General features: G+C 36.2%; 1 protein-coding gene across 1 annotated transcript in view; it reads right to left on the reverse strand.

Annotated features, from left to right (window-relative positions):
• LOC134741003 (protein Wnt-6) overlaps nt 1-12,121 on the reverse strand; it is a 40,315-nt gene extending 28,194 nt beyond the window's left edge. Inside the window, exon 1 of the mRNA XM_063673721.1 lies at nt 11,921-12,121. Coding sequence (XP_063529791.1) covers nt 11,921-11,982 — 62 coding nt within the window. The 5' untranslated portion in view covers nt 11,983-12,121. The remainder of the gene's footprint in view (nt 1-11,920) is intronic.
• Between the last annotated feature and the right edge of the window lie 6,709 nt (nt 12,122-18,830).

Here is an 18,830-nt window from a genome sequence, read left to right on the forward strand (position 1 = left end):
TTAAAATAGGGTCTTGGGCTTAATCCAAATTATTATTAAGGGAACCCTTTATATAAAAGTGCCTTCAAGAGCTGTCAAAAATATTTCCACGAAAATGAGGCGTCTAAAATGCCTAACCCCACTCTGTAGTCATATTTTAGGTTAGGAGTGTTAGGACGGGCAGGGATACACATGTCACATGTGGACGAGTTTTCGCTTCAGTGACAACAATGTAAGGCTACCCTTCATCAGCTCTTTCATGGATAAGTAGCTCTTCCAGGCGTTTTCGATAAGGCGCTCGATTTCTTTGTCTTGCCTGTTGCTGAAAGAGAGTTACTAGCCCAGGTAAATATACTTGTCAACAGTGTATATGTTGTATAATCCATTTATATTATGAATATCGGGAATTTCCCATACAAATAAATATTGACAGAGACCAGAAAATTTCCCATCAAACGTCAAGGTACTATGTTTATAGAAAATTTTAAAATTGTAATTATTGTAATCATCATGCTACTTATTTAGTACTTCTTTTTAGTATAAAAGAAGTACATATTTAGTTTGAATTTTAAGTGTCAAGTATTAGATTTATGTACATAAATCTAATACTTACCTTATCTAACCTTGTATTTTTTTTGAAAAACGGGGTTTTCTGTCACAAGCATATTTGTTGCTTAAAACATTATATCTATCTTTGCTTAAAAGAAGATCTCAGTCTATATTGTAACAATACTTTTAATAAAAACCTATAAATATTTTTTTCATTTTTATTTTCTTTTTTCATTTTCATCCACACAGCAGTTAACGTTTGTGGAGCAACACTATGCAACACAATAACATTAGGTAAGTAACTTACCCTTTTGCACTGTGTTGCTCCACATCCCACAATTATTCTACAAAAGTTTACTGCGGTGTGGACGCACCTTTATAAAGGGATGCTCCGCTGACGCAACCCGTCATCAAGGCTAAGATTCATTAAGAATAAGTAATCTTTACGACGTCCGGCCACGAGCTCGAGCCAATCTGTCTGCCAGTTTATTGCCAGCCAGTTTCCAGTTTATCAATCAAACTTGTCTATAATGTATATCGGGAGCCGAGATATAGACATTAAACTTGAGTTACGGAAGGTTAGAAATGTGGCAGCGATTCATAGATACGAATATGAACCAGTAGAAAATTTTATCAGGTATATATCTTATCTTATTATTTCTGGGGCCCTTGCGGATACGTTTGCGGATACAGATAAGCTCTGGTTGTCTCGATGACTGACCCAACCAGAGCTTTTTGGAGCTCAATGGCAGTGCTTTAAATTCTTTTGGTTTCAGATAACCTGCTCCAAAGTCCTTAATTTTCTGTCCGGCGAGGGCGTGACATTTACACATTAGTTGTATTACTGTCTCTGCCTCTTTGTCGCTGTTGACAGAGTGCCCCATCTTGGCCAAGACTCCTTTGACCCCGTAGTGGCCTGTAAACATCACTCTTGTTGGTGTTTGAGCATAGCATCAAAGCATGGTCTTTCATAGCCGTTATAATGGTTCCCTGTAAGAGCTCACGAATAGTTCCGGTCCTATAAAATTGCTTATAGATCCGGCTCTCTCTCGCCTTTTCAAGCTTATATGCATTTTCATTGCCGATGATTACCTCGTGCCCTGGGATCCATACCAGTTGCACTTTGTTTTTCCTTCCAAGCTTATTAAGAGCTTGGACGCCATTTTATACCAGTCTAGAGTCCACTATGGGAGCCGTAACCGTAAGTGCTTTAATGCAGCCTGACTAGCGCTGCTGAGTATATACATATTCTTTCTTTGGGTCTACCTAACTATATTATCTTGTACACAGGCAATTATAGCGTATGTTTCGGCTTGAAAGATAACATAACTGTGTGGCATAACCGCAAAACTTCCCATGCTTATACTACTATACCTCCTACCTCATAGGATCTGGATCCTATCTTGGAGCCGTCTGAGTACCATATGTCGTAGCCATCAGAAATTTCTGGATCAAGAACTTCAGCTATCAGGTAAGTAAGGTATACCTATACGAGTATACCGAAAAATCCAGAGTCAGAAAAACTGGTTAGTCCGACGATCTGTTCAAAGGCATAAAGGGACCGTGAATAGTGGAGATCTTGCGATTATTTTATAGGAGCCATCATTTTCAACAATGGATGTCTATAAGACCATCCATGAGTAATCCATATATATGTAAATATATATGTAGGTGACGTTTTATTATATTTGCTTTCGAAACAAATCCATGAAGTCAAAATAAATACAATAATATATAAATTAGTGTTAACGCTCTACTTGAGGTGTTAATAAAATGAACATCATTATATTGAAGTCTACATAAATTCGGAATTGGTCGTAAAATAAACCTGTAACAGTAGATTAGGCCGTCAGGTTTTATGTCATTCAGGGTCCAAATGTTGTGACTGCGTCCAACTACTGGCGAATGTCGTATTAGTTACTGACTTTAAGGGGAAGTTGTTACTTGACAATATTAGAAGTGACTAATTTTGCTTTCATTTCTTTTCGGGCTGTAACAGAGTAAAGCAATCAAACGACAAATAAAAAACAATTATTTTGTAAAAAAATTCGCCAAAGTAAAGGCGCCGTAACACTTTAGAGTTACCAAGAAAAGTTTGCAGAGATTTTGACAGCACACACAGTGCAGGTGTTATTTTAAGCGTCAAACTTCTATGAAATTATGACGTATAAAAAACACTGGCACTGCGTATGCTGTCATAATCTCTGCAGACTTTTCTAGGTCTAACTCTAACAGATTGTTAAGTTTCTCGAGTACATGCAATATTTTTTTTTAATCTAATTAAATTTGAATTACCTATAGTGGCACAAAATATAATTTTATAAATGAATTCCACATTAAGCTGTAAACATATTACTTGAATTATTATGTTTGGGCATTAGCTTATATTTCATATATATACCTAACAAACAGAGTTTTAGAGTAAAAAAACAAACATAACTTATCTTCTCCTTAATAGTCTTGATACGTAGTAGCTTTTAGATGCAAGTTAAAACAAAATTAATTGCTCTATAAATCTTGTTTTACTTTATTTGCTTTACTTTTATTTTGTAGATTACTTCGATCTCCATGTTACGGGTTATTGATCTTATTGCAACCGTCTTTTATTTGAACACGAGTCATTAAGATGGGAACAATGTTATAATATCAGTTCGTAAAATGGCGATCACAGTTCTGGAAAATGGCGGTGTCACCAGTGAGCAACAAATGAAACGACATATCTACCTACTTTACGTATTTACCTGAATATGCAGGTATTACAGATAAAGTATTTTTATGGTAAGTATATAGGTAATATGACTAAGCATGAGTCAAACACTTATAATACAAATACTTTTTTGGCTATAAAGTAAGGTGAGTTAGATAATACAGCGCCGCATGACTTTTTAAGGTCATTCCACACGCAAAATAATTTTGCCCGATCAACTTCAGCGTCAGCTTTCAGATCTTGTTCAAAATTCATATAAATAACAGATATTTCTTACAATTAAGCTAATTTTACGGTTAAACTCGTTTTTCTTGTCACTCGCGTCGCGCGCCATGTTTCGGAGAGCCTATTAGGTCTCCATTTTCAAGCACTATTAACAGTGCAAGAGCAGCAGTCACGATACCCGCGCGCCGGGTACGCGGCAGTAGCTTAATGTTAGTATATAACTAGTTAGTAACTCACTATAATTTAAATTCGATTTTCTACAATTTTACCTTTTATTGTGACGTGAAAATCTGCAAATATTTTTTTTTAATACAAATATTATGCCTTAAAATATTAATTTCCGCTAGTCTATGACGGTTCGAAAAGTGATTGACCGATTACCTACGTAAAAGAGCTATAATTAATTAACAAATTGATATTATTTAGGCGTAGATATAGAGACGTAGGCGACTCATTTAGGCCATACATCTCGCCCACGCATCGCTTTTATGGCCAATAACTTGATTGGTTTTGGTAAGCCGAGTGATTCCACGGTTCCGATCTAGTTTCCGTGTGCTAATGGCGTTTTGGGTAGTTAGCGGTTCTCGCCTAGCAATACTAACAGTGGACAAATACGAATTACCTAGCTAGTTTATGGCGTTCAAAACGTTCGAAAAATCTGGTGAAAGTTGATGCTGTTATCGGAATAAGCCCGCAATATTTCCAGTCTCATGTGCATGCTCGGTCGGTAGCATAATAATTCGCATTTTGAAAATCATCTTTTTCTATGTTCTTCTTAATCAATAACCACCTCTCCTACTCTATTGTATTTTCTCGGGTTATTCCCACTTACCACCCAGTTGTTACCAGTGGTAACTACCACAGTGTACTACTACAGTGGTGGGTTATTCTCACTAGTTACCATCAAGTTGTTACCAGTGGTAACTACTGGGAAAAATAATTCCCAATAGTTACCACCAACTCGGTTTGGTGGTACTGGGAATTTTCATTCCCAGTAGTTACCACTGGTAAAAGGTGAAAAAAAAACCCAGTAGTTACCACTGGTAACAACTTGATGGTAACTAGTGAGAATAACCCATTTTCTCTCTGTAGCTCATATTCTCCGCCTGGCTCCAAAAACCCTCCTCAATTGCCTTATATTTGGTTTAGTATTTCGGGAGGTATACTTTTCTTTATTTCTATGCACACAGAAAAAAAAAACCTCACTATTTTCAAGTAGCGGAAGTGTATACCACATTATAAATATTATGTTTTGCTATATTCCGAAAAAGAAAATTATTTATTACATTAAAACACAATACAGAAATACAATGTCAAAAATTATACAAATATTAATAAATACCTAAAATCTAAAAAAAACACTATATTGCTATATTTAACAAATACTTATCCAAACCAGTTAATACAAATATCCAAAGATAGCATTCGATCCATTTATGTATCGACGAGATACCTATTTGTTCTAATTGTCAATCAGTTGACAAGATCGTGAATCGTAATGAGATGATGTCATTTGTCATGCTTGGCTGCCCGACTGATCGCGCGTACTTAATGACCTTAATGTACGGTAAGTAGGTATGGTAATGATATCGAAATAATGGAAATACTTTTCTGAAGAGTCACAAAAGAGTTAAATTTAGTAGATACTACTAGGTATTTCAATCATTTTTTCGGTGAAAGAAAACATCGTTAAGAAACCATATTTACGTACCTATCCCAAATACTTAGGTCTATAGTTTTTAAAAGGTTGGGTTGAAAAGGCAGATGAGAGAAGTTTTGACAAAAACCTGTTGCCAAGTTAATTTATGAAATTAGGTTGCTGAGTGGAACCGGAGACCCTTAGCCGTCCCTTAGCAAAGCTGTGACAAGCAGCCGATTCTATGCTATCAAGATGATGAAACGCAACCATCATAGGTCTACGAACTTCAGGATGTCCGGGCCCGGACCGAGGCTTGCGACACTTCGTTATATATGACGGGTGCTGGGTGATCGATCACGTGATGAATTTTATAGAAAACTGAAGTGTCGGACGCCTCGTCCCGGACCCGGACCGTTCTATCGTTACTATCGTGAGTTATCTTTATGTGGTTTATTGTTCTTGGTGAAACGTCCAACACACAACAAGTATGTAGTTAAGTGCCCTCGATCGAATCAATTCTCACGTTTATCAATAATAATTTCGAAAACCCGACTCCATCTTGGCTGCATACTTTTTGCTGCTCGAGCTCCTAATTCAGCTCGTCTGATTAATTGCATATTAAAGTCTCAACCGAGGTGGTTCCCGCCCGATATGACTTTATTGAATTTCATGCCTCTGATTTATAACTTGTATTGCGAATTTATTATCTGATGCGGCCACGGCGATTAACTTTACAGGATGCGTGGAATGGTTATGTATTTATTAATAAATTGTATGGAAAAAATACCCTGACCCGAAAAATAGTTGCCGAGGGATGGAAAGAAAGGCATTTTCTGACGATGTGCCTAGATGCCAGCCCGAGGCTTGGCGAGGGTTAAAGGTCCGAGTCAGAAAATGCCTGTTTCCACCGAGGTACATATAGTGCTTTTCCCAAACAGAAATATATTATACCTATATTTGCGCCCCCGGCAGCAGCACCGCGCGCCTAAAGACCTCATTTGCAAAATTACACTTACCCCTACGTTGCACAATTTACTATTGTATTGGTTATTTTACTCCTAGGAGTAAAATGAATCATACGAATTTCATTTATGCACGCTCCGTCCGCACCGGTCGCGCGTCGGCCGGGCGTTGTCGTCGCTGGGATAAAAATTATGCACTGCGTTTTCGATTTACGAACAAAATGCGACCATTTCTGAGCATGTTTAAGAAAATTCTATATGTTTCTGATAAGACTGTTTAAGGTCATTTGGGGTAAAACTGTATGAGGGTCATGAGGATTCCCTACAAGTATTTCTCTTACCGCAATGTTTCTCTTACCCCATCTAACCTTATATCTATAAGAAAAGAAGGAGGAGGAAAAATATACGAAATAATATTTAAAAAAAAACATAATAGCAGATTTAAGAAGAATAGAAAATGAACATTACAAATAGGTATATACTTAGTGTCACTGGAGGCCTTGGTCACTTTTTCTTAGTACATATATGACATTTAAGTTTAAATACACTTAGTGGAAGTATGCAGTTATCATCTTATCCAAGTCGTCATTAATCCATCTCACGTATGTGTCTCGCAAAATTAAGCTTTATTATGAAGCTTATTTATGTACAAGGCCAGGATGGAAGGGTATAAGGAACATATTGGTGTTATTTGCAAGCAAATGGCTATTGTCTGTTATCAATAATAACTCAGGCAAAGTAAGCCAAAAAATGAGAGATAATACGTTGTTGGCAACTAATGCCGAGAATTGGCGTAGACTGTCATCTGACCTTCTAACCCAAAGGGGAAACTAGGCCTATTTTCCGGTCTCCTCGCTATGTTTTTCTTTACATAAAAGCGGCTGGTAAATATCAAATGATATATCGTACATAAGTTCCGAAAAACTCATTAGTATGAGCCAGGGTTTGAACTCGCGACCTCTGGATTGAAAGTTGCACACTGTTACCTCTAGGCTACCAGCACTTCTTATGTAGATATTTGTAAAATATATATTACAAGTGGTTCTAAATTTATTGGTTTGTCGGGACACCCTGTAGTTTTTGCCCTTTATTGGTGCATGTAGGGAAATAATTATTAAGGTCAAGGAGATAGCCAGTAAGTTTTTGCGAGCACAATTAATTGCTACCCTGACAAATGAGGATTAATTGGAGAACGCCTTTAGCTTTAAGAGGAAAGTGGACGACCATGCAAACGTTATTCCCGTTTTCCTCACTGGATATTTATATTATAGAAAATATTCTTACACAATTTGCTATGCCCCTTTGTTGAAGTGTTTTGTTTCTTTGTTTAAGGACCTATTATAAGGGTTTAATTTTTAAAAGCTCCTAACTTATAATATTTCATTTAAATCAAACTAAGAGGCATAGCTATTGTACATCTACAACATATTATATGGCTATATATATCAAATTATGTAAAAATATTTTATGTAATATTTAAACTTTATTGCACAATTTAAGAAAAAGAGTTCAACAAGAGAGGTCGTTGGGCTAAACAGAAACAATTAGTTTGGTACAGGATTACCTATAGATAGTGGACATGACAGTAGACACAAATGAGACTACTATGATTATATCCTTACACAAATATACATTTTATATATACCTTCCTACATATACACGGTGGCTAAAAAATAAGTGCATTCCCGTTGCCAGGGAGGTTTATAAAAATTTGGCTGTTTCATAAAGTTTGGCTGGTTCATTTTCTATGGGAGGGTAATTTTTTTTCGCGCTTTCGTGGTTGGTCCCATATAGTAACAGTTGTTCAGTATAATCCCAAAACCTCCCTGGCAACGGGAATGCACTTATAATTTTTTTTAGCCAGCCTGTATATAATGATGATATCCAGAGAGGAAAGTTGGGACTAGATTTGTATATAGAAGCGGTCATGCACTTTCCTCTTTACATTTCATTTTAGGGCGCATCTACACTAGGCGCTGTCGGCTTCAACGGTGAAGTAACCTTTGGAGCTAAAGGCAATATTATTAAATTATCAAATATTTTGGCTAAACTTGATAAAAAAGCATATAACAACACAGTGAGAACAAATAGAAAGTATTTTTTTTTTTAATTTTTGGCGGATTCATATTATGCGTGCGAAAACTGCAATATCATATTGCATACTCATACTCATACTCATTTATTAATAATATTGTTACATATTACACGTCAAAAATTTAATTACATTTAATTACATGAGATAGATTACATTATTTTAAAGTTTTGGGTAGTGTAGGTACAAATATGTCAATTATTTTTACAATTGTGAGCTTTATCATATTAATTAGTATTGTTACATTAAAATTATTGTTTGGATGTCAATTAAATTATAACCATAATTTGGTTTAGAGCAGCGCACGACTGGTCGTCGTGGAGATCCCTGAGGTACCTAGCCCTTTGTCAAGCATTGGATGTCTTTCGGCTGATACCTATAACGAAAAGTTATAATAGGCTACATCAAAAGTTGTTATTATTGTTATCGATCAGATTTGTTTTGTGGATCAAATGTATGGGACCCATTGCATTTTTAAGCAAAACAAAAGTCAGTACTTGATCGTGATGTCACGATTTAGTTGAAGAAAATTGTGATTTTGACGGTGAAATATTGCGTTTATGTATAGATTTTGAAATGCAAGGGGATGAATAAATGGTACATTTTTTTTTAATTTGGAATACAAAAAAAACTTACATTTTGAATCTTTGAGGCCTTGTATTTCTAAAATTTAAAACAATAGCCGTATGCCTTACCCTCTTGTCGATTATAGGCCTTGTTAATTAATGTGTACGCGCCCATATCTATTGAATCAGTCACAAATAGACGCCCTTTATTCTCCATCTGAAGCGAATTGATGTTTGAAATAGCTTTATAGCGCTTCCCTGTTATAAATCTCTAAAGTATTATTATAGTTTAGCATCCATTTAGCTAAATAGCAATAACATGTTAGATAAGTCGTTGCAACTATTACATCTCTTCCCTTTGATAGTGCAAGGTTTCTATTTTCTTTATATAGTTAAAAGAGAACTTATGCCTTTTCACCTTTCTCTGAAGAAAGAGAAAGTGACGGAAGATTGATAGTGATATCATGCCGTATATAAGGTCCATAAGAGATATTTTCCTCAAATATGATACATAATGTATACCTATAGTTGTATGCAGGGGTGCTAAGCTAATAGTTTTACTGGCTGTATCTATACAGATAAATACTGTGTAAAAAACATGAAATTCTTAGTAGTATGGCCCTGAACAGTAGAAACCTCAATACATTTTGATGTTAATGGTATTTACATTGAAATACGTTCCTGTCACATCTAATGTATATTGGAGAAAAAAATACTGAAGGTACAAACATTAATAGCTATTTGTAGTACAAAACGTTTTCAACACTATTGTTTTACTAAAACAGCTTTCCGACTGGTTCTACCTTTATTCATAACATCTTAAGTGCACTTTCTCTCTTCGTCTACCTTTATATACTTCACCTTAGTGCCATGAATGAATTTCCCTACTAGCGGTCTTATGGCATTATTCATAAACGCGCTACAAGCCTCAATTCCCTATTGATAGTTTGTCTTAATCTGTCATTATGACTTATATATTTGTAAGAAAGGGATAAAACATAAATTAACTAAGTCTTGTAGTTTTAGGAATATAATATAATAATAATAAAACATTTATTTCATGCAGGGGCCATACAATTTGGTAGTAAATCTAAAAAACTAATTATTAATGTATGTGACTAGCATTACAACTAAAAAAATAAAAAAAAGAATAATAAGCACAACATATCGTCAGCATTATTTGACAACATGCATGGACGTCCACCGGGCTTACATAGGGTTGTCCCAGTGGGAAGCAAACGCGCTCAAGATGCGATTTGGAATGCCGCGCAGACGGGACATGAGCGAGGCACACCTTTTCCTCATGACGGCCGCAAAGCCGTCTGTCCTTGCTTCGGCTAAACATGCCAGACGCGGCAGCCCCATCAGCACCCAGAACGCGTTATTGCATTGGACGCGAAGGTCGCTGTACGCTCTTTGCGTATAATTGACCCACAGACTGCATGAGTAGAAAGATACACAGAAGGCTTGAAAGAGAATAAGGGGGTAAAAGCGACAGATTACTTATATATAGACGAGGCTCTCAATACGTGTTTAACTTCGGAAAACGGTCAATTAAACTGACAGTTATCCGTTCTCCATAAATATACCCAGCCCGCAATTTTAAATAGTACCCAATACACAATTTCCCGCTATTAAAAAAAGTTTTGATTGGTCAATAAATGTTTTGATTTGCTAAAATAAAATTCTATAAGTCAAACCTCATGCGCGGCATTACAATATTTGTCGTTGTCAAACTACGTGTTGTAAGTGCGTCGGGGTAAGATTGAAAGGGTTTTCATGAGGGGTAAGATGAAAAGTCGCTCATGAAAAACCCTTTTAATCTAACCCCAACCCACCTACACTCCCGGTACAATACAGATGGGGTACATGTGGTAATCTTTTAGCTCTAATCAGACTTCTACTTCTTCTAGTTATTCTAGTTCGTTGGGGGGCAAAACTGGCTTAGCCAAGTGACAATCGTTTACAGAAAACACTAATCGGAATTTTGATGGTCTGTGGAAATGATGACGTGACTTCGTCGCATCTGTCACCCGGCACCTTTTTACGTATCAATTGGCGATTTACGGTAAACAAGGGTCATCTTAGGTAGGCCCCTTGACATTAATAATTCATTGTGAGTGGCCTTAATACAGGACCAGTAAAGGGTATGTCCGATAAAGTTTAATTGTAAAATTTAATGAAACCCTCGCAACACTCAAGATTCCACTATTCGAACCACTCGCTACACCCGTGGTTCAATTTCGGAATCTTTCGCTTGCACGAATAGGTATCAATAGGAGGAGTTAAACAGCAACTCCCCCTCCCTCCAACCCCTTGTGAAACAAATATTTCGCAACTGTCAAGGGGGACAAGGTTTTTCATATGGAGGTATATATATATTATTTTTGTATGTTCATGCCTATGTATTGATCTGGTATATTTTATAGATACAACCCAAATAGAAAAACATTACCTTTACAAAAACATCGTCGGCAAGCTTTCACTTAGCTTTAGCTAGTTTCATTTGAAATAATATAAGTAGTATAAAATTTTAAACTTTCAGCTGTTTTTAAATAGTGGATTCTGTGAAAGATAAGATAAATTTGGATAAGATAGATCTCTATCTTATCCAAATTTATCTTATCTTTCACAGAATCCGTTTAGTTCATTCTTATTATTTCATAATAGGAGGCTAGTTTTGCTACTTACATAGAGTGAAGTAAAGTATATAAATACTTTACTTCACTCTATGTAAGTAAATAAGTACTGTAAGTTTTTGAGGTACAGTATAATTGATACCTGATACCAATCTTTTCACGTGCCCCTCTTCATTAGTCTTCTTTTTTCAAACTCATATTTTATTTGAAATATTTATGAGCTGATTCGCTTTTTATGGCTCAAAACTAAAGAAGTACCCTTGGCAGTTGGCTTTTGTGTAGATAACGTTACTGGGGGCCTAGCCACGACGACCATCATAGATAGTAAACGCAAACCGACATTAATGTATGGAAATAGTCACGTGACGTTTGTAGCATCTGTCACCCCGATACAGTTTTCTTTTCGTTGGGCGTTTATCGATGTATGGTTGTCTTCTTGACTACGCCCCCTGTAAACACAGGTTGACTTCCATATTACATTTTTTACAGAGATTTCTGTAAAGTATATGAGCGGAAGGCACTTTTTAAGTTTTTACCTATTAGTATACTGTACTCAACTCACCACCAGGAGTCAGTGATGGGCGCAAGCAGAATCAAGCAAGCGGCGATGACTACAGGCCGCATCTCTGGGTAATCACTACATCGCGAACATTCTGGAACACGGCTTTCAGGTTTACATTGGAAACTTTTCGAAAACACCGAAATTTCGCAGCGTAGCGCGTTCCCTTTCGGGCGGAGATCGCGACGACGACTGACGGCTCACCTGCGTGCGCGCAGGGTTGCGCGCTCGAGCGATTTTCGCGCTATTTTGGTTGAGATTTGGCGTATTAGCCTCCATGATTAGAAAAGCTCAAACGCGTGAATTAAATCCTTGTTTTATAGTAGATTTTTAGGGTTGCGTACCAAAAAGGTACAAAAGACCTTATGGTGCGACTGTGTCCGTCTGTCTGTCACATTGCTAAATAACTCAAGAACTACTGAAGCTATCGATTTGAAATTTGGAATAGTTATGAGCAACGCTAACCCGAACACATTGGAAGTGTTTTTTATTTCATTTTATTAATTATTCTCTCTTGAAAACTTTTTTTAATTGCCAAAAAAAATTTCTAATTTAATTTGCAATTTAAGCCCATTTACGGGTGTTTGTTATACATACTTGAAACATCTGTAAGATTACACTAAAAACACCTTCTTTCAAATAGAAGAAAAATTTTTGAAATCGGTTCACATGATAAAGAATTATCCCTGAAAAACCAACATATACCAAAAAACCATTATATGTATTACATACAGGTGATACAGGTCGCGTAAATTAGTTAGCCAATTTGCCGATAGATGGCGCTGTACACAATTACGCTTAGTAAGTACACTTCTGGTCAAAAGTCTTTCGTGATTCTATTTAAGTACTTACATGAGAAAATAGAAAGTTTGTACGGAACCCTAGGTGCACTCTCACTTGACAGGTTTTTTTTCTTTTATTGTTGCAATACTTTTACATTATTGCCATTTATTGCTGATACAGATTTCTAGCGTTTAATGCACGTCATTATTTTTATCATAAGAAAAAATACAAGTTGATTTTATTGAATTTTGATACCAGGGGCCCGTTTATCAAAAGCTTGTAGCTTGTAATACAAGTGGAAGTCCCTTTCTGACAAAAGCTGTCAAAAAGGGACTTTCACTTATATTACAAGCTACAAGCTTTTGATAAACGCTCAAAAGCTTGTAACTTGTAATACAAGCAGGGCCGTGTTGCATAATAAACTACAACTAATATTGCAAGCGGAACTACTTTTCTAATTTCACTTATAAGAAAAGGAGTTCCGCTTGTAATATTTTAGTTGTAGTTTATTATGCAACACGGCCCTGGTGTTACTTTTTGACAGCTTATGTTAGAAAGGGACTTCCACTTGTATTACAAGTTACAAGCTCTTGAGAAACGGGCCCCAGCTATAGCTACGTGCATATATATAGGTATACCAACATTAATGAGAATGAGTAGGCGTGGGACAGTTTTGATTACTGTGTAACCGGTATGTTGGAACAAGCTTTTACCGCGACGCATATGATTTGTTTAACGTGAGATAAAGGGTACGGCTGTGTGTTCTCTGGATTCTCATTGAATGGATGAATGAATGGATCTAATTAAATTCAACTAAAAATAATGAACTAATTACTTTCGATCGCTTATTTAATCATAGGTGTAAGTGAGGAGTAATGTTACAAGACTGAACCTCAAATATACTGTAGGCAAGGACTTGACATTCTTTGATAGAGAAAGATAGTCTTATTGCGATTCCTATAAGAGGTAAGAGAAAATAGTGCCATGCTTTGTCCTTATCACCGACCGGGTATTTTTTCATGGTCGGGTTATGGCAGCATAGGTAGGAGGCGATGGCGAAATACCGAAATTTATAAGAGTAAAAGAGAAAAAGGATTATGCTGCCATACATTAACCTGTCAATACATGAATTATGTCTTTCTCTTACCCCTGGTCGCTCAGTTTCATGTCTACTACTATATACTATGTCTATAACTGTAGGTGCGTTGCATTGCGTTTTTAAATACGTATTTACCTACTCGTAAATTGAAGACATTATTAGGCAAGGAACATCCTTTGCTTAAAAATTGCATAGGTATTTATTATATTTATAAATACAATCTAGTTTACTTCAAAGGTTAAAACATTTCCTTAAAGACGAATAGATCTATTCGTAGCGTCGGACTACTTTACGCTCGTGAAAGGGCAGCGCGATCTGATGCGGTCTGGCCTTCGGTTTTACATTTATTTACTGGATTGACGAAATGTTAGCGTTCGAGTACGAGTAAGTAGCGAAACTAAATACCAAATAAATGGCTGATTATAGTCCGAGTTCAGTTAGAAATGAGTTTGGCAGTTTTGATTTGGTCCTTATCTATATGAAGCTAAGACCTACCGTTTTAACTAATAGCCTTAGCTTCATATACAGACAACAGTCAGTCTTATCTCATTCATACAACCTTTGGGTAACGAAAAACTAGTCAATTAGTAGCTTTAGTTTAGACTAGTGGCGTGTCTCTTAATATAGCTTATAGTCTAATGAAGTGCTAAATATAAACTTTGTGGCACTTAAGCTACGGTTACATATTTCTCGAATTTGTGTGGAGTATTGGCAAGTTTTGGTGTCGAGCTCGACTTCCTATACGAGTATCATTGTAGTACAAAATTATGTATAGCAGGCATACCTATGTCTGATCCCTTAGTGATGGACCAAATTCAGAAACGAAAATTGAATATCCAATTCTATTCAAATAGGTAAATATCGTTACACTAGCACATAAGAGCCCGCTTTAGAGAAAGCAAATTCACGGAATAACTTTCCCAGAAGTCGGGTACGTGACGCTATTTTTAACACTTCTTATAAAGCTAAGAAACCGATATTTGGCATGATAACCTTTGATAACTTAGATTTAAATTCAACGGCATACAATACAGACTTCTGCAGGTTATTAAGGTAGTTGCTATTTATACGCGTAATGCCCCGACAAAGTGGATGCTTTGTGGAATGCTCCAAATACGTTTTCGATACAATTTCGATCGTCAAACGCGAGAATAATGCCCGAGTGATAGACAGTGAGCGAGCTATTATTGGCGGTGCGCGTGCGCAGAATCTGTTAAACAAACAGAGCTCCTTGAAAACACCTGGTGCTGGGAAATGGATGACAACAAAGCTTTGAGCCTTTTATAGAGACTTGTCTTAAAAATAGCACTGAACGGAATATTAACCGGATTGATGTAACCGGAATTTGGATGTTTCAATGTCAATGTTATGAAAAATTGAATCTACCTATAGATATCGTTTGATGCAATGAAAGGAATCAACCTCGACATGAAAGATAATAAGCTTGAAACTCGTATAATACTTTCATTGTGGCGTTCTAAAGGTTACCTTTAAAGTTACAGACAATTTCGTGTGCGCGTCGAAAGTTATTTAAGGACAAAGTCCACAGAAAACGGTTTTTCGCTAATACCTACATATCAAGTTTTCTATACATACATAACTCAACTCTACGGGCCTTTCGGGTAATAGCTATTTTATGTTAGTAAGGAGCAATAGTGCCCATCCTGCCTTTAAGTATACCTACTATTTTAAGAAAGAAACAGTGTACTTATACAAATATCAAAGAAAACAGAAAGTCTCGTATCCAGCTAATAATTATACAAGTGTTTATAAGCACAAATTACAGTCAAGTCAGTTCCCACATTTTATTATGCTATTAAAGTCAATAAAATGCTCTCAATTATAAACAAATGTATTTTGTTACATTACGTATACTGGCCGAGATTTAGAGGAGTTTAGTATATTGTGTAAATTTAACACATTAGGGGTAAAAACGGATTTATTGCCACAATATACAAGATATTGTAAAGTTAAGAGTCCCCAGCGAGCTCGGCCGAATTTCACCTTCCCATACAAACGGAGTTTCGTTCTCATTTTAAAACTACGTGTTGGATTGTGATGAAACTTTGCACATACAATGACATGAGGTATATTCTAGTCCTGTAATTACCTATAGTTTAAATATAACTCTAGTTTATAAAACAAACGAAATAGAACAAAAACAAATTTTGTATGAAAATTTTAAATTCGCTGTACATATTTTTTTTAACTATGATATCTAAAGCTACATAAACTAATTACAGGAATAAATATATACCTTATCCTATTATAAGTACAAAGTTTCAGAGCAATCTAGCTAGTCGTTTTAAAATGAGAGCGTAACTACGTTTGTATGGAGGACCGAGCTTGCTGAGGACTCTTAACACTTTCAATGCTGCCATGGAGGCCAATTCAAACATACATTTTGAGTCAAAATGATATCTAAATAACGTAATTTTGTTATCATCCCGTATTATGAATATAACTTGGAATTAAGAATATGGTGGCAACTATTGAAACAGTGACCAGTATCGGACTATTTAATATACGTTTGATTTTTGGATTAAACAAAGTTATATGCTTACATATACAATTTAATATCTGCAACTCCACAACTGTCGGATATTACAAAATTCCAACTGTTTACTGTAAAAAATTCAAAGAATTCCAACGATCAGAAGCAGAGCAACCGTCACATCAAAAGGCGAAAATTGTTTGACAAGATATCTACAAATATTATTTTCACATTGTTCGTCTATTCTTGCCTTTGATTCGTCTATTCATTTGTTTTTTTCTTGAATAGCGGCTGATAGATTGTTATTGCTAATTATTTGTTGAGTTTCGTTGCTATGCGTACTTGACCAACTTACATGACCCAGGCGCAAAAAGTCAGAGGAATCTAGGAGGGTTTGAATGCAAAGAACACTCGTGCACAAATCACACAACACGAGAGGTGCTCGCGCTAAAACGATTCCTCTGTCGCGCAGGAAAGTGCACCACTTAAGTTTATTTGCTCATATGCTTACAGTACCTAAACATGCTTATTGCTTGTTGGCTCTAAACCTATATAGTGTAACTGAAAATTGTAGATATAACCAACTTTTTATAGGAAAAGTCTCATGAAATAACAATTCGATCATGACAATATGAGGCATGAAATGTGCTTAGGGCAACTACCAATGAAAAAGGGGGCATTATTATTGTCAGATTTCGTTTTGTAAAATTCATGAGCAACGTTGTTTTATAAATCTGTGAATGTGAAATATACCTACCTATGTCGTTCGAGGGGAGTAGTCGTCTAGGACTCTTAGGACAATAAATTATTTGGGGCATTTTCTATGAAAAGGGACCTTATTGTCGATGGCGCTTACGCCGCACAGCGTTGCGCGTCATATGTATTTATATCGGAGCATCGTAAGCGCCATCGACAATAAGGTCCCTTTTTATAGAAAATACCACATTTACGTTTTAGGAATGGGTGAGCAATGTGAGCATCGTATCTTTACGTAGATCCTTCGAGGCATTATGAAACCACATTAACTTAATTACAAAAGTACATTTGAAATATAACCTGTTCAAGTTTACTCGTCCAGCATCTTCATAAATAACCAATCAGATAGTCCTGCCTAGTATTATGCCAATTTTATTCATAAACAATATGTACAACAATTTAGGTGGTCTTGCCAGCGAAGGCATAAAAACGGTATTATATTTTAAGGCTCGATTAAAGATGGCGCACTCAACGAGAAATATCTAACAAATCAATTAAAGCAATGCAAAGAATTCATTCACCTTTCAGTGACGTGGGTGTAAAATAAAACTAATATCGATATCGATTATTTTACGGGTAGTTAGTTAGTTATGCTGGGCATTTTCCGCAAATCGACATCCAATGTGCCTATTTTGCGTGAAACGAGGTAGCGCTACTCTAACCACCCCAGCTCCTCCACGAAGCCTAGCAAAGTCTTCAGGTTGCTAGTTGCCTCTTTTAGTGTGCATGGATTACCTAGGTATTTGCTCCTATATACTTCTACCTGTTTACAGTCTAGGAGAATATGTTTTGTTGTTTCTTCTTCTTCCATGCACGCTCTGCACATGGGGCTGTCAGTTTTACCCATATTATGTAGGTGTTTGTTTAGTGTGTTATGTCCTGTTATTAATCCTACTATTTTACGTAGTTGGCTTCTTTTACGGGTAGGTATTATATTTACATATCTGCCCGCTACAGAGTAGTGGCTACAAAAGCTTTCCTTTGTACCAATTACAATACTTATGTTATCCTTATGAATTTAGAATTCGCCCAATTAATGTCACTGAGTGTCAAATAAAAAAATTACGAGAACTATATATACCTAACAAAGCGCTTAAATACTTAACACGTGTATTAGCAGATTGTATGTTGAAGTAAAGCGAAAGCGCTGGCATGTAGTTGATAATTAGAACGTGGAATTAAAATCTTACTAAGCGTTTGACAGGATGTCCCATTAACGAATCATAATAATTTCAAGACTGATAGAACATCCTGATGTTCTCAGATTTGTTGGAATTTCAAATACCTATTTATTTAGCGACTTTAGCGAGTTTTAGTGCTCATGACTTTAGTCGGAATCTAAAATTTTCCTAATGAACTTGATCTGCTAGATTCTCTTACTCGTGTACAATTTATATAATAGCCCTAAGATTTTATTACTTGTGTAAAAGTACGAACAAAACCAGTGCTTAAGGTAATTTATTAAATATCATACTTTTAGAGTCGAGAGTCGTGGAATGTATTGGGCCCCATACAATCCACGACTCTTCTCTTTTCGCACAGACTTTACATTTTAACGATAAAGTCTCATCGATATTCAAATTTGTATTACCCCCGCACTAACGTTATCGCGTCATCGATTAAAACATTTTGATTAGCTTTCGACTTACGGGCAATGTCATAATCTTAAAACAAAACTAAACGCACTAAACGCCATTATCATCTCTCCACAACCGGTCTTTCCAAGTCTTTGCAGGTTTTAGAAATTACATTCCACATGAATGCCAGAACGTTGAAACGGT

Source organism: Cydia strobilella, chromosome 4 (assembly GCF_947568885.1).
Source record: "Cydia strobilella chromosome 4, ilCydStro3.1, whole genome shotgun sequence".
Classification (NCBI taxonomy): domain Eukaryota; kingdom Metazoa; phylum Arthropoda; class Insecta; order Lepidoptera; family Tortricidae; genus Cydia; species Cydia strobilella.